Source organism: Chiloscyllium plagiosum, chromosome 19 (genome assembly GCF_004010195.1).
Source record: "Chiloscyllium plagiosum isolate BGI_BamShark_2017 chromosome 19, ASM401019v2, whole genome shotgun sequence".
In the NCBI taxonomy this organism is placed as follows: domain Eukaryota; kingdom Metazoa; phylum Chordata; class Chondrichthyes; order Orectolobiformes; family Hemiscylliidae; genus Chiloscyllium; species Chiloscyllium plagiosum.
In genome coordinates, this window is record NC_057728.1 from 43,963,871 (window position 1) to 43,981,130 (window position 17,260).

At 39.5% G+C, this 17,260-nt stretch overlaps 1 protein-coding gene across 5 annotated transcripts in view; it reads left to right on the forward strand.

Moving 5' to 3' along the window:
* The window catches only part of mettl25 (methyltransferase like 25), an 86,318-nt gene that overhangs the window by 35,341 nt on the left and 33,717 nt on the right, over positions 1-17,260 (forward strand). For all 5 annotated transcript variants that reach the window (XR_006314527.1, XR_006314528.1, XM_043709683.1 and 2 more), the window contains exon 5: positions 5,348-5,501. Coding sequence is in view for 3 of the 5 variants with exons in the window: in XM_043709683.1 (XP_043565618.1) it covers positions 5,348-5,501 (154 nt within the window). In the remaining 2 variants the exon portion in view is untranslated. The remainder of the gene's footprint in view (positions 1-5,347; positions 5,502-17,260) is intronic.

Sequence of the window (17,260 nt, forward strand, 5' to 3'; positions counted from 1 at the left end):
CTAAAACTCTCCAGTCTGGATAACATCCTAGTAAATCTCCTCTTGCACCCTCTCTGGTGTATTCACATTCCTCCAGTAATGTGGATTCCAGAACTGCACATAATATTCTTGGTGTGGACAAACCAAGTGGGCGGCACGGTGGCACAGTGGTTAGCACTGCTGCCTCACAGTGCCAGAGACCCGGGTTCAATTCCCGCCTCAGGTGACTGACTGTGTGGAGTTTGCACGTTCTCCCCGTGTCTGCGTGGGTTTCCTCCGGGTGCTCAGGTTTCCTCCCATAGTCCAAAGATGTGCAGGTTAGGTGAATTGGCCATGCTAAATTGCCCGTAGTGTTAGGTAAGGGGTAAATGTAGGGGTATGGGTGGATTGTGGTTCGGCTGGTCGGTGTGGACTTGTTGGGCCGAAGGGCCTGTTTCCACACTGTAATGTAATCTAATCTAATCTGTAATCTAATCTAAACCAAAATCTTATACAGTTCTAACATAACCTCCCTTCTGTTAAACTCTTTGCCTCTCTAATAAAGTCAAGTATCTCATATGCCTTCTTAACCACTTTATCTATCTGTTCTGATCCCTTAAGGCACCAGTCGACCCTATGATCCTTTGTGTTGCCCAGGTCCTACTGATCATCATATATTCCATTGTCCTGTTTGACCTACCAAATGCATCATCAGACATTTATCCAAAATGAATTCCATTTGCCACTGATAAGCCTATCTGACTAGTTCGCCTATATCCTCCTGTCATCTAAGACTATCCTCCATCCCAATTTTTGTGTTATCTGCAAACTTATTGATTAGTCCTTCTGCTTCAAATTCAAATTGCTTATATATGCCACAAACAGCAAGAACTCCAAAACTGATCTCTGTAATCCCCACTGGACACAGTCAAAAAAACATCCTCGACCATCACTCTCTGCTTTCTGCTATTCACCCCATTCTGTATCCAATTAGCAAAATTTCCTTGGAACTCTTGGACTTTCGCTGTTAGTCTCCCATGCGGGGTTTTATCAAAAGCCTTGCTGAAGTCCAAGTCGACTTTATTGAGTGCACTGACCTCACTTACACTCCTGGTTACCTCTGAAAAAGTCAATCAGTTGGTCAGACATGACCTCCCCATACTGATTGTTCTTGATCAATCCCTGCCTCTCTAACTGCAGATTAATTCTGTCCTTCAGAATAATTATTCCTTCCATTAGTTTCCCATTGAGGTTAGACTGGCTACCCTACAGTTTCCTGATTTATCTCTTGCTCCCATTTTGAAAAAGAGTAACACATTGTCTGTCTTCCAGTCGTCTGGCACCTCTCATGGGCCAAACAGGAATTGAAAATTATTGTCAGGACCCCTACTATTTTCTCCCTTGCCTCACTTAACAGCCTGAGACACATTTCATCTGGCCTTGGAGATTTATCTACTTATAAGCCTGCCAGACCACTCAGAGCAACCTCTCTGTCTATGTTAATTTCTTTAAAATTATCACAGTCCTTTTCCCTGATTTCTGTACCCAAATCGTCTCTCTCACTAGTGAACACCAACACATAGTATTAATTTAGAACCTCACCAACATCCTCTGGCTCCATGAACAAATTGACACTGTAATCCTTAATGTGCCTTACGTTTTCCATATGTATCCTTCATTTAGTTTTCCTACTATTATTCTTTTATGCTTCCTTTTTGTTCTCTTAGTTTCCTTTTTAAGTTTCCCCTTGCACATTCTGATCTTTTGCTGGGTTTCTGCTATTTTGAGCCCTTGGTATCTGCCATAAGCCTCCTTTTTTCTCTTTATCCATTCCTCTATATCCCTTGCTATCCAGGGTTCACAGGATTTATCAGTTCTATCTCTTGTCTTTATTGGAACATATCGGCCCTGTACTCTCTCTATTTCCTTCTTGAAATCGTCCCACTAATCTGACACAGATTTACCTCAAAGTATCTGCTCCCAAATCGTACCTGATCTTATTAAAATTAATCTTCCTCCTCACCTCAATTTAGAACTTTGATTTCAGGTCTATCCTTGTCCTTTTCATAATATTGATTCTCATGGGAGTTACTATCACTGTCTGTAAATGCATTCTGCATTGATACTTCAACCACTTGCCCAGCTTTACTACATAAAATTAAATCCAGGACTGCCCCCTCTCTTGTAGGGCCTTAGACAGACTGGCTTGAAAAGCTTTCCTGGATGCATATTAAGAATTCCGCTTTCTATAAACCTTTCACGTTATCTCAGTTAATGTAGGGGAAGTTGAAATCCCCTACTATCAGTACCCTATTCCTTTTACACTTCTCTAAAATCTGCCTACGTCTTCTGCTTTTCTATTGTTCTTGAACTGTTAGGGGCCCTATTGTACTCTCCCAGCAATGTGATTGCTCATCTTTGGTTTGTAAATTCTACACAGCTTTGTTTGAGAAATGTCATCCCTCCTTACTGCTGCAATTGATGCCCTGATCAATACTGAGACACAACCTCCTCTTCTATCTCCTTCCCTTTCTGACCTGAAGACCCTATATCCTAAAATATCGAGCTGCCAGTTCTGCTTCTCTCTCAGTTATGTCGTCCCCGTGTTTTAATTTGTGCCCTCAACTCATCTGCAATGGTATGGTGAGTAAGTTTGTAGGTGACTTCAAAATTGGACGTGTAGTGGACAGTAGAGAATGTAAACTCAGAGTAGAATGGGATCTTGACCAGATGGATCCAATTGGCTGAAGATTGACAGGTGCAGTTTAATTTAGGTAAATGTGAGGTGCTGCATTTTGGAAAGACAAATCAGGGCAGGGCTTATATACTGAATGGTAAGATCCTGGGATGTGTTGCTGAACAAAGAGACCTTGGAGTACACATTTATAGTTCCTTGAAGGTGAAGTCACAGGTAGATAGGATAGTGAAGTAAAGTGCTTGCCTTTATTGGTCAGTGCATCGAGTATAGGAGTAGAGAGGTCATGTTGCGGCTGGACAGGACATTGGTTTGGCCACTTTTAGAATACTGTGTGTACTTCTGGTCTCCCTGCTATAGGAAAGATGTTGTGAAACTTGAAAGGGTTCAGAAAAGAATTTACAAGGATGTTGCCAGAGTTGGAAGATTTGAGCTATATGGAGAGGCTGAATAGGTTGGTACTATTTTCCCTGGAGTGTTAGAGGCTGAGGGGTGACCTTATAGAGGTTTATACAATCATGAGGGGCATGGATGGGGTAAATAGACAAGGTTTTTTTTCCCTGGGATGGGGGAGTCCAGAACTAGAGGGCATATGTTTAGGGTGAGAGGGGAAAGATATAAAAGGGACCTAAGGGGCAACTTTTTTATGCAGAGGGTGGTGCGTTTATGGAATGAGCTGCCAGAGAAAGTGATGGAGGCTGGTACAATTACAACATTTAAAAGGCATCTGAATGGGTATATGAATAGGAAGGGTTTGGAGGGATATGGGACAAGTGCTGGCAAATGGGACTAGATTTATTTAGGATATCTGGTTGGCATGGGTGAGTTGGACCAAAGGGTCTGTTTCTGTGCTGTACATCTCTATGACTCTATGACATTGTTCATCAAACTCTTTGCATTAAAATGAATACCATCTAACCTTGCCAAATGTCTTTATGCTTTAACTGGCGGATAATCTCTATGCCTTCTTGACTCCTTGCCCTCTGTTCTAATTTTGGCTTTTATCTTCCCCTGCTGATCCTTCTCTCTGGATCCTATTCCCCTGCCAATTTAGTTTAAACTTTCCCCAACAAAAACCTCCCTGCAAGGATACTGGTCCCATTTCAATTTAGGTGCAAGCCATCCACCTAGTACAGGTATTATTTCCTCCCAAAAGTAGTCCCAATGTCTCAGAAATCTAAAGCCCTCCTCATGTCTCCAGCCACACATTTACCTGTACTAATCTATTTGTTTACTCAATGGCACATGGCACTGGAAAAGTCCAAAAATAACTACCTTTTGGTTCCTGTTCTTTAACCTACTTCATTTTTCCTAAACTTCTGCTGGCAAGGCCTCCTCTCTTTTTCTACCTATCTATTGGTACCAAAATGTACCATGATCTCTGTCTGCTCGCCCCTCCCCTCCTTCAGAATGTCCTGCAGTCATTCATTGACAAGTTGAATTACGATTACTAAATGTGATACATGTATAGCCATGCAAAACACTGCCCTTAGCCAACATAATGCCGTTTGCATTAGGTTATTAGTGAATCTATATGTTAGTTTCCGTGGAATATAAAAATATATAATCAGCTATAATTAGAAGATGGTTTTCCAAGGTTTGGAGTCTGGGATTGAAACATCTTGTTGGTTGTGGAAAGTCAACAAGGCCTTCCTTCAGGTTTGCTATCTCTTATTTGCAAATGCAATATAGGAATGCCCTATAATAATTGTAGAAAATACGATTTATTTTCTTTGATGCTGTCATCTCTCAAATTGATGAACTCCACAATTTCCTAACTGGACATGTGTTGGATTCAATTTTCTAAGTCTTCAAAGCATTTAAATTACATTTGTTAGTTACACATATTACTAATCTCACAAAATGGGCTATTTATGCATCTTGAAGTGACTGCCACAAGGTCAATCTCAGTTTTCATTAAATGAACTACTAAAATTATTTCAAAACTAATATAATTTGTTCGGATGCTCTTCAAAGTTGTAAAAAAAAATGTCAAGCGACTGCCACAAGGTGGCAGATGCTTGACTTTTTTATAACTTTAAAGAGCATCTGAACAAATTATGTTAAATAGTTTTGAACTAATTTTAACAGTTCATTTAATAAATATTGAGATTCTTCATAGCTACAACACAAAGAGAAGATTTAGTCAAATTTTAGTTTCTGAATTATTGCCAGATTAGAATAAACAGTACATAGCATTACCTACATTCACTCATTGTAAAATGTGGTTGTTATCTAGGTCAAACCTTGTCAAAAGACTGCGTTTGCTCAAGGGTAAATACATTATGCAGGTAGTACTAAACTGTATAGACCCAGGGAATTTCTGGATTAGCAGCCCATTATGTTCTTCCTCACCTGGAGGAAAGGAAACAGGCAAAGTTGCAATAAAGGAGTACACTGATAAGTACAAATAAGTGAGATTTTGGCCCATGTAACTTATCCTATACTCTTTCCATGGCACGATCTTAACTGCCTGTTAAATGAGAGTATTTGCCTACTGGAAATTGCACTTGCTCGAAATTGACCATGTGAAATTAAATATTTGGGAGGACAACACTTGTAACAAACAAGAGATTTGCTAAATTAAAAATATTACTTTATCTAATATACAAAATAATCAATATTTAGAAGCCTCCTCCCAGCCAATATTGTTTTGTTCAATTTGTCATGTAGATGAAACTGCTTACTTTACAGGACTCTATGCTGGTCGGTCTGCACACTTGTGGTGATCTTGCCTCGGATATTTTGCGCATTTTCGTTACTAAACAGGAGCTTAAAGTTGTTTGCAGTGTGGGCTGTTGCTACCATCTTCTCTCAGAAGAGTTTGAATTGTCAGATGACAGCAAAGGTAATAAATACCATGTATACTAAATGAAACAAGAAACCTTATGGTATTAGCAAACTAAAAGATGAATTTAAACCAAAAGAATTGCAGGTGCTGTAAATCAGTTCCGAGGAAGGGTTACTGGACCCGAAACGTTAACTCTGATTTCTGTCCACTAACGCTGCTAGGCCTGCTGAACATTTCCAGCAATTTCTGATTTTGTAAAAGATTAATTTTATGTTTTAAAAGTTTTTAAACAAAATGAAGTGACAGGCATTTGCCTTTTGCTGAGGTATGGGGTCATGGAAGTGTATATACCCAAGGATTGGAATTTAGACTAGCAGCCAAATAGATGATATTGTTAGGGTGTTTGCATAAAACAAGAACCAGTTAAGAAGTTTCAATTGACACGTATGGACACCAGAGTTTGGAAGGCTAATAAGATTCATAGGGGAGAAAGTGAGGTCTGCAGATGCTGGAGATCAAAGTTGAAACTTTATTGCTGGAACAGCACAGCAGGTCAGACAGCATCCAGGGAACAGGAGATTCGACGTTTCGGGCACAGGCCCTTCTTCAGGAATGATTCCTGAAGAAGGGCCTGTGCCCGAAACGTCGAATCTCCTGTTCCCTGGATGCTGTCTGACCTGCTGTGCTGTTCCAGCAATAAAGTTTCAACTAATAAGATTCATATTCAAGGGTTGAGTTTGACCGGCACAAAGGCGTGGATAAGGGTTAGACGGCAAATGGATAAGGCAAGTAGTGGGATGGACATTGATACATATTTAAAAGTAGTTGACCAGATAATGGAGACAAAATAGTGCTATGTTCTAAACACGGGGTAGATTTAGATGCTGAAATTCTTAGTAGTTTGATTCAGTCTGAGATAGGGACAATGGAGAGAAGTAGAATAGAAGGAGAGGCCAAAATCATTGAAATGTTGATAGAGGTTGAAGTGGAGATTGAAGTCAGTGACTCCAGTTTCTGGATATTTAGCTAAAGGAAATATAAATTCATCCAATTCGAGGCTGACATCACATGCAAGAAGAATTAGAACTGGATGTTATTGATATTTTTGGATAAATTAAATTTCCCACATGCTGGTAAACCAACTTCAACCTCTTTGACTCTTGATGGCAGTTGTTACTTCAAATTAACATACCCAGTTACAACACACAGCTTAGTTTGGAGATGAGAAACCTTGATACTCAGTTTATTGCTTTAGCTGACCTTCTTCCTCATCCAACTGATTGTCAGTGTAATTCCTCATACATTCAAGATTATTCAGTAAAAGCTGGCATCTGCAGAATCACATCAAAGGTTACACAGTGCACTGCAAGTCTTGCAAACATGGGTATGGTCAGTACCTCGCTTATTGTGGACAGCTGAAGGGACATGTTATTTGTGATGATTTGCAGTCATTGGAACTTGTATTCTATATCACACCAGCACCAAGATTCACTTTCTTTTTTTCTCTAAAATATTGATTACCAATATTGTCCTCCACGACTCCAAAAATTTTATCTTTACTCATCAAGATGCTTTCCTTTTCCAATTTTGCCTTGCTGACAATGACTCTCATTAGCATACAGCTTACCCAGAAGGCAGCAGGCCATGTCACCCCCTTCGTAAACACTTACACATCCATGTAAAGATTTGTTGTTCCCTACTTATTCACATCTGAAAGGACCAGGTATGGTCATTCAATATTACATTTTAGTTATGATTTTAAAATTCTTACTCTTGTTTTCATAGCCTGCATAAAACTTGGTTACTCAGCCTCAGTAAACCTTCCAACCATCATCTCTGCACACAGTTATTACTTGATTAGTGCTTGTCCTTCACTTCCACCATGTACTGTAAATACTATTCTGAAACCTCCTAAAAGTTTACTTCTTTACTCAGCCTCAATTTAACCTGGAAAGATAATGTATTTCAAATGTTTGTGCAACAAGTGAAACTTATGCTGTAGCAACATGAGTGGTCACCATCAACAGGATACTGCTGTCAAACCAAAAATATGTTTTGCCTATCATAAAATGATTAATGTGGTATATGAATCTCAGTGCTGTTGTGATGTCAGATATATTGAATGCAAGTCCCATCTGCTGTTCACAACAAGCAAAGTACCGACCACGACCAACCAGCCTGTGCTTGGAAATCCTGCAATGCAGTGTCTACCATTAGATGTGATTCTGCAATTGGATATTTTTTGCTGGAAAATTTTGAATGTGCAACAAATTATGCTGACAACTTGAGTCAGGCTCACAGTTAAATATTCTGGAAGCTGTGTAAATTAACGCACAGGGCCATGTTCTTTGCAGACAGAAATGATATGTACATGCACTACACCTGTTTCAACTCAACAAATGTTAATGAGCAAGTTATACAAAGGTGAGCCAACAGAGGTGATCTGTTTGGATTTCCAGGATGCCTTTGATAACGTGCCACACAGGAGGCTTCTGAATAAGATAGGAGCTCCTGGTGTTAGGGGCAAGGTACTGGCATGGATGGAGGATTGGCTGACTAGCAGAAAGCAGAGAGTGGGGATAAAGGGGTCACCACAGCCAGTGACTTGTGGAGTTGCACGGGGGTCTGAGTCAGGGCCACAACTATTCATGTTATACATTAACAATCTGGACAAAGAAACTGAGCACAACGTTGCTAAGTTTGCAGATGACATAAAGACGGGTGTAGTGAAAGGTAGTGTTGAGGAAATGGAAGACTCTTGAACAGACTGGGCAAAGAAGTGGCAGATGGAATACAATGTGTGAAAGTGTGAGGTAGGAAGAATAGAGGCCGCCTATTTTCTATACAGGGAAAGGCAGAAATCTGAACCACATTGAAATTACAGAATACTGAGAGGCCTGGATAAAGTGGATGTGGAGAAGATTTCCACTAGTAAGAGACAAGGACGCAAGGTCACAGCCTTAGAGTAAAGGGAGAAAGATTTATAAAACCACAATTAAGAAATGAAAAGCAGCTATTGCTGAGACTAATCTGTGCATCTAAATGTTCCCAATTGTGATTAACACATCCAACACCGATAAGGGATTGGACCTAGATACTATTAATTAAATGATATACTGAATACAATGCCATGTGGTACTTTTATCCACTGAGCCATTTTAATTAATACATTTAGTGGAAAATGTTCAAATGCTAAAAACTGAAAAACCATGGAATAAACCTCAGAGCATCTTTTGATTTTCTGAATAAATTATCTGAGAATTAAGCTATGTAACTAAGTGCTGAGTGATCATTTATGTAATGATGTGATTTTAAGTTAAGTTTGCTTTAATTTTACTAAGCCTTTGCAAGGCAGCTATGTATTAGGGATTTGCAGCCAAAGTACAAGTCCAGGTGTCTTCAAGAAACTGAAGTTTATTTTTTAAAAAATGGATTGAGTATTCATAACATTGGCACTATGTTGTATCACATTTCTGAATTTTGTAAAAGTTGGCCATGAGAATAGACTGGTTTAATTGGCAACTCAACTGCAGAGAGAGAGTCTTTGCCAAGTAATACCTTCTACAGGTTATTTGGGAAGGGCTGTTGATTAAGAGACAGATAAAATCTAGCCAATAAAGGTAAGAAAGAAACCAACACTCCTGAAGAAACCTTGGATTGTTTTGTAAATGGGACTGTCCAAGCTCACCATCAATGCCTCTGCAATCTCGTCATCTCCTTCATAGCTCTGGGATGTAGTCCATCTATCTGGTTGATTTATCCAAGCTGTTAAGTGCAAGATACCCAGGCAATTTGTAAACCGCAATTGTACTTATTGGGGCCACATCACAAGTGGTTTATTTTCTCTAATCTGTTCATCCTTTTTACTGACTGAAATTATTGTTGATCCTCTTTTCAGAATATTGGAGAATGAGAGGAATGTTTTATCCAAGTCATAAAACAAAAGAATAATGTTGGTTTTACTCCTCAACTCCACCCTTTCCAGCCACGGACAAGACTTTGGTGTTGATATAGATGCAGGAATGTAGGCAGGCAGTCACAGAAGTTGGCTACATCGGTCAGTGTGGTGATCCCCCACAACTATGTCAATGCTTCACCATTTCTTGGAGGCCAGTTAAGGTACAGAATGGGTTACCTGACAATAAATAGAGAACAGCTTGTTCATTCAATTAAGAACCTTGATCAGAGGTTAAGTGGAATTTTCTAGTTGGCTTGTGAAGTCCCCCATGGTACTGAGATCACAGCAGTTTTCTGGAGGTGGCTTTATAGTGACAGATCGGGGTTCTAACTCTTCACTTTCCTCTGGATATACCTTGTAGCCATAATACTTACCTGAATATGGATGAGTCTACTGGCTCCCTCCATGATAGTGGTCCAACAGATGAGGCAGTCGCTTTTCTGCATTTTTGAAAAAGGTTTTGAGAGGATGCCTCAAGATGGCTTTTATTGGACCTTCAGTTTTGAACGCTCACAAGCCCCCTTCAATTAAATGGTGATTCCACTCTCTACACAATAATCCGCCAGTCCTGCAAAAATTGCCATTGGGTGCATGTTCCCAAAGTGATGCAGGGTCAGGACCTGGATTGTAGCCCAAAATGGAAAATTTTGAGAAAGCAAGCTTTTGATCATGTTAGTCTGTTAAGTCGGAGATACTCAGGCAGGCTCAAAATTTGTAATTGTACTTATCGGGGCCAGATCACAAGTGGCTTATTTTCTCTAATCTGTTCATCCCTTTTATGTTTTATTGCTGCTGCACATGTTTTTTTCAGCTATAATTTCAGCTCTAATTTTCTTCTGAAGTACATTCACAAAGATTTATTTGCTTGTTTTGGCCAGGCATACATCTGCACACTAGCTGCCAGTGATGTCATGCCGAGTGTCATGTCTTGACTGTTATTTCACAGCCCATAGTGAACGTTTGATGTAGGTTCCAGTTGACTTACAGGAGGCGCAAAATTCAGGTCAAAAACAAACGGTAAAACCTCTTATGCTTACAGTGTAAGCTAAAGGACAAGCTAACATGGAGTCCTGACAAATGCCTGAATTAGAACTTGGTCTGTTTTAGCAGAACGTAAGATTACAGTGGAGCAGTCAGTCTCCTTTAATGAAATAGTATTCTCGAGGAGAAAGTAACACTAATGTGATTATCAAGTTAAAAGTAGTTCAGAACACTCAGGCATATGACTTAATTGAAACCACCCATATAGTCCTCTTATGTTGTTGATTAATGCATAACTGACATAGAAATACAACAATCTTAGGATTGTTAGTCAAATCTTTTTGTGTACTAAACAAGATAATTTTCATTTTATTTGCAGCCTCTGTTTTAAAGATGGAAATATCTAGTGTACAAATGGTACAAACAAATATACTTTAAATGGCTTGAAGGTTCCTGCTGACAAACTAATGTTCTTAGTCAATTTTAACTTTGTTGTTCAAGTGCTGAAATGACATCTGAAAATTGGGAGAAAAAATGGCCTCATAGATTGCAGGATGTTCTAAAAAACTATTTCCTCCCCAGGTGTAGCCTAGCAATAAAATGAGGCACTGAAACTGTTGGGAAGACCAATCTTTTGGGATCAGGGCCATATTAATTTGTAAAAAATGAATATTTCATCCTTGTATTTCACAATGACTCAAAGAATTGCCCACCCAACTCCATCTGCTCCCAAGCTTCTGCTCCCCTTGCTAAGGTATCAGTGCATGACATATGCATGACCGCTCAAAGATGACTATACAACATCTCCTGAAATGGTATGTTGAAAGTCTCCAGCATGCTGTACTACTGTGTCACCTCTTGGCATTCCTTTTTTTAACTTGGTTTCCACTAAATAGTTGGAAGATACAATTGTTATTTTGTCTCTGAGGATTAAGTATTTGTATATCTGAAAAAGAAAGGAAGGAATTGGTTTTTTGTATATAGTGTCTAATGTGATGTAGCCACAGTGCTTTACAACCAATGAAATACTTTGGTAGTCACTGTTGCAATGTGGGAAACATGCAGCCAGTTTTCATACAATGATGTCCCACAAATAGAAATGTGATATATACCAAATAATCTGATAATGTTAATTCTTTTTCTAGATAAAGCTTCTTTGGCAGTGCATCAGGTGTGGATTGTTTCATTTCACAGAGGCAGTTTGGTCATGTCAGTGAGACTGACAAGTGAACAAAAAAACCAAAAGAGGTACACCACAGGAATTCCAAGTCGGTGTTGATCATCATGCCCTAACTAAACTAAAGAGCAAACCTTCTGCCCTGGGTGGCATGGTGGCTCAGTGGTTAGCACTGCGGCCTCACATCACCAGGGTCCCAGGTTCGATTCTGTCTGTGTGGAGTTTGCACATTCTCCCCATGTCTGCGTGGGTTTCCTCCAGGTGCTCCAGTTTCGTCCCACAGGTCCAAAGATGTGCAGGTCGGGTGAATTGGCCATGCTAAATTGCCCATAGTGTTAGGTGCATTAGCCAGAGGGCAATGGGACTGGGTGGGTTACTCTTCGGAGGGTCGGTGTGGACTTGTTAGGCCGAAGGGCCTGTTTTCACACTGTAGGGAATCTAATCTAATCTTATTCGGTCTGTATTTCTGTACTCCCTCCATAATCATGTAACTATCCAGATATCTCTAAAATATTCCCAACATGCCTGCAATGCGTTCTAGGATCCTACCACTCTCTGTGTTAAAAGCTTTCCTCTTACATCTCCTTTAAAGTTCTCCCCTCACTTTGAACCTGTGCCTCCTTGTAATTGAAATGTCAGCCCTGGGAAAAATAACCCTGCCTATCCACCCTATCTATGCCTCTCTTAATTTTGTAGACCTCTATCAGGTCTCCTCTCAGCCGTCTTCTTTCCAATGAAAACAATCCTAGTCTTTTTAACCTTTACTCATTGCCAATGCCCTTAAGACTTGGCAACATCCTGATGAACCTTCTCTGCACTCTCTCCAAAGCTTCCAAATCCTTCTAGTAGTGTGATGACCAAAACTGCACACAATAGTCCAGGTATGGTCTATCAAGGATTTTATATAGCTGCAACATGGTTTTCCAATTCTTATAGTCCATGCCTTGGCCGATGAAGGCACGTATGCCGTATACCTTTTTAATCACCTTGGTCACCTGTATTGCTACTTTTAAGGAACTGTGAACCTGCACGCCCAGATCCGTCTGTATGTTAATGTTCCTAAGAGTTCTGCCATTTAGCGTATAATTCACACCTAAATTTGATCCTCTAAAATGTATCACCTCGCAGTTGTCTGGATTAAACTTCATCTGCCATTTCTATACCGAAGTCGCCAATCTATCTGTATCCTCTGGTATCCTTTCACAATCGTTGGCACTATCAGCAACTCCACCAAATTTGGTGTCATCTGCAAACTTACTAATCAGCCACCCACATTTTCCTCCACATCAGTTATATATACTACAAATAACAAAGAACCTAAATCTGACCCCTGTGGGACACCACTAGTTACCAGACTCCTTTCTGAAAAACACCGTTCTATGACCAAGCTAATTTTGTATCCGGCTTCTTGGATGCTGCCTGACCTGCTGTGCTTTTCCAGCACAACACTGTCTTACTTTCTCATTGTATCCGCCTAGCCAGCCCACCTTGAATCCTATCAAATGCCTTACTAAAGTCCATATAGACTATATTCACAGCCCTTGCCTCATCAATTATCATTGTCACCTCTTCAAAAAATTCAGTCAGATTGGTGAGTCATGACCTTCCCCGGACAAAACTATGCTGCCTGTCACTAACTAATCTATTTTCTTACAAATGTGCATATATCTTGCCCCTCAGTACCTTCTCCAAGAGATTCCCCATCACAGATGTCAGGCTGAACGGCCTATAATTTCTTGCATTATCCCTGCTATCTTTCTTAAAAAAGAGAACAAAACTGGCTAATCTCCAGTCCTCTGAAACCTTGCCTGTGGTCAAAGAGAATGTGAAGATATCTGCTAATGCCCCAGCTATTTGTTCCCTTGCCTTTCACAGTAACCTGGGAATAGATCCCTTCTGGCTGCAGAGACTTATCTACCTGAATGCAATTTAGGATACCCAAAACTTCCTCATTCAATATATTGATGTTCTCTAGAGTATTCACATACTCATCCCTGACCTCAGCATCAGTCATGTCTCTCTCCTTGATGAATACTGATACAAAGTACCCATTAAGGATCTCTCCCATTTCCTGTGGCTCCTCCTTTGTCCTTGAGTGGGCTTACTCTTTCCTTTTCTACCCTGTTCTGTATTAAATTTGCTAAAGACATTTCATGACCCCTTTTAGCCTTCCTAATTCCGGGTTTAAGTTCTTTCCTATGTGATGTTATAAAGATACCTGATGGTATCAGATATCACAAAAGTGACAATATGCTATGTATCTGGATAGAGCGAAAGTAAAACAAATTGTACATTTATAGCACTTCTTAACACCTCTGAGCAACATTTAAAGTAATTTTGATGCAATTAATTGTTTTGAAGTGAACTATTATCAGATAGGCATAACTGACACCTACTGTATATTACATGCAACTAAATCACTTGAACAGAAATTAAGTAAATGAGGATTTAGACTTTATTTTGATGCAAGCAGTGTAGAGTTGTAACCTTTGTTCACAGTGTACTGATCAAAAAGGCTAGTTGTAGTATTTTCCTTCATCCTGAGTGATGGGGAGAAAAGAGCATCCTCCAATTTAGATTTATTACATGCTGAAAACTAATTGAAGTCATGAAAAGGATAATATAGAGCTGATTTAGGAGGTTTGCTTCATCTTTCCCTTGCATTATTTTCATTGCAACTGCTGTCAGATCAAAAGCCTTCTTAAAGTTTGGTACTAAACTTACGATTCACCAGTGGTGATATTACTTTAGCACTAGATTTATGCACATTATTTATGAGCATTTAGATTAAACTCTAATATTGTGACTGTAATCACAACCACATCATTTCATTTAAAGTCTCAAGATGGACCTACAAATATACATCAAAACATCACATTGCACTGACAGCATTAAGTATTACCCCAATCTTATGGATTCACTGATTGCTTTTCACACTGTATTCTGCCATAGAATTCACTATTTTCAAATTATTCCAGATACCTCCAAAGAATTCTTTGTTATAATTAAAGAGCAGAGAAAACTACTTGATTCCAGTCTTGTGGATTCAGCTGCATACATGCTTTTCCACCCTCTCATATTACTCCCCATAGCTTGAATTTGGCTTTCATTTCAACATAATCCCTGCCAGTAACTGGATTTAATGATGTACTGAGTTTTGGACTACTACCTCACTTGCAGCTGTGTCTGATCCTTGGTTGATTCTCTTTTGCATTCATTTTTATTCTATTTATCTGGCAACAATTTAGCCATTTTCTTTCTTCCTGTAGAAGTCTTTGTGCTGTTTCATTGGGTTCCACCATCATTTATTTCCCATGAGGTACCTTGAGAATAGTCAGTAACCTGACTGTGATATCTTACCTTTTGAGGGATTTGGTTTTGTCAGAATGTTTACACCCTGTGCTGTGTATGTTATTGTTTCAGCTTACCAAGATCTGCTTTTATATTAGAAAAAAACTATTATTACAGGAAATTGACTTTCATTTTTATCAAATATTACTGGAGAAGCGTATTGTACTAAAAGGCCATGTGATCCTAAATATAAGCAAGGAAAAATGTTACCTCAGATTAAGACTGCTGGTTTGAACTAACCTTGAAACAAATGAATGCATTCTCACTTAAGTCCATTGAACAGTTTTTTTTTCCAGATTTAGAAATAGAATTAGGTACAGGTGACAATAGAATTTATTGTCACCTGTACTCAAGTAGAGAAGAATAGGAGTACAGTGAATACTGTTTAAATCGTCACTCACCGGCACCATTTTAGGTACAAAAGTCCTAATTATTAAAAAGCCCCATCTAGATATAAAACCCAAAACAACCATCTAAGATTTTTTTTGAAAAGTTTTTTTCCAAAAGCAGAAATACAAAAAAACAGAGTTTAGATCAGAGTGATGCTGAAAAAGCACAGCAGGTCAGGCAGCATCCGAGGAGCACGTTGCTACCATCCCCCACCCTCCTCTATGACCTATCACCTCCATCCCCACCCCCATTCAACCTATTGTGCTCTTTGCTACCTTCTCCCCAGCCCCACCCCACCCACCCCCATTTATCTTTCCACCCTGGAGGCTTCCTGCCTCCATTCCTGATGAAGGGTTTTTGCCCGAAACTTCGATTTTCCTGCTCCTCGGATGCTGCCTGACCTGCTGTGCTTTTTCAGCACCACTCTGATCTAAACTCTAGTTTCCAGCATCTGCAGTCCTCACTTTTGCCTAAAAAAAGAAGAAAGGGGGAAACGTCCAGATCTAAAAGTCTTATCTCTATGAGGTCGCCTTATCTCTGTAAGATTTCTCCCCAAACTGATGACTGGTGCTGTGCGTGCAATTTAACTGCACATCACCCAAAGGAAGCAAATATGACTGAGCTATTGGACCGTCAAAGCATCAACACTAAGTCCAATCCTGGTTATACCTTTTACTCAGTTGTTTGCAGTTTTTAACAGACTGCATTTATACTTTCTCTTCAGACCAACTGCAATGCCTTAATTGCTGGTCTGGCTAAGATTAGTTAACTCAGTAATAACCTTGAGATGCCTGCTAGGTAATCCCAATTTAAATGGTTCAGTACCTCCAGAAATTGTATTTTTATTTATTTTGTCATATCTGGAACCCCAGGCAGCATTATTGAAGAATGCACTACAATATATTAGTAAGGAACATATGAAAGGTACGAGTAGATACTTCCCATTTAATACATAGAATTATAGGATGTTTCAGTTTAAGTCTGTCTTGAAACGAATGATTTTGCAGCAATCTTTTGTTTTTCATATAACTTATTCAACTTCAGTTCAACATTTGGCATTTAAGTCAAATGAAGATCAGTGAAGATTCTGCATTTGGCCTGGTTTAACCAGCAGTCATATCAGTCCATTAATATTATGCTATTTTATTGTACTGCACAAAAAAAAGTATAATTTTGTAATATGTAGTTTAAAAAAAGAAAAACATGTTACTGCAGAATATCTCAGACCCCAGATTAGGATTTAACCTGTGCTGATAGAATAAATGTTTCATATGTCTATTGGCAATTTGCAGTTCTCTAAATACATTTATCAATACATACCATAAGTCTCCTACAAATCAGAGATTGGCAGTAAATTAGTTGATTGTGAAAGACACTACAAGGTAGAAAATTTTGAGCAATGCCCAGTTGAACTATAATGTGTGTTCTTCTAAAGTTGACTTAAGGTATACTCCTGTGACACAGCAGTACTTGAAACTGACATTGGAAGAAGACCTTAGGAAATATTTTATTCCCTGCCATTGACAGTTTTCATGCTAAGGAACTTTGAAGTAAAATTTAAAAATATGTAGGGTCCTGTAGAAGATTATTCTAATGTCGTTTACAATGTTAGTTAGAAACAATCAGCTGGAAAAACGCAGCAGGTCAGGCAGCATCCAAGGAGCAGGAGAATCGACGTTTCGGGCATGAGCCCTTCTTCAAGAATGAGGAGAGTGTGCCAAGCAGGCTAAGATAAAAGGTAGGGAGGAGGGACTTGGGGGAGGGGCGTTGGAAATGCGATAGGTGGAAGGAGGTTAAGGTGAGGGTGATGGGCCGGAATGGGGGTGGGAGCGGAGAGGTCAGGAAAGAAGATTTCAGGTTAGGAAGGCGGTGCTGAGTTCGAGGGTTGGGACTGAGACAAAGTGGAGGGAGGGGAAATGAGGAAACTGGAGAAATCTGAGTTCATCCCTTGTGGTTGGA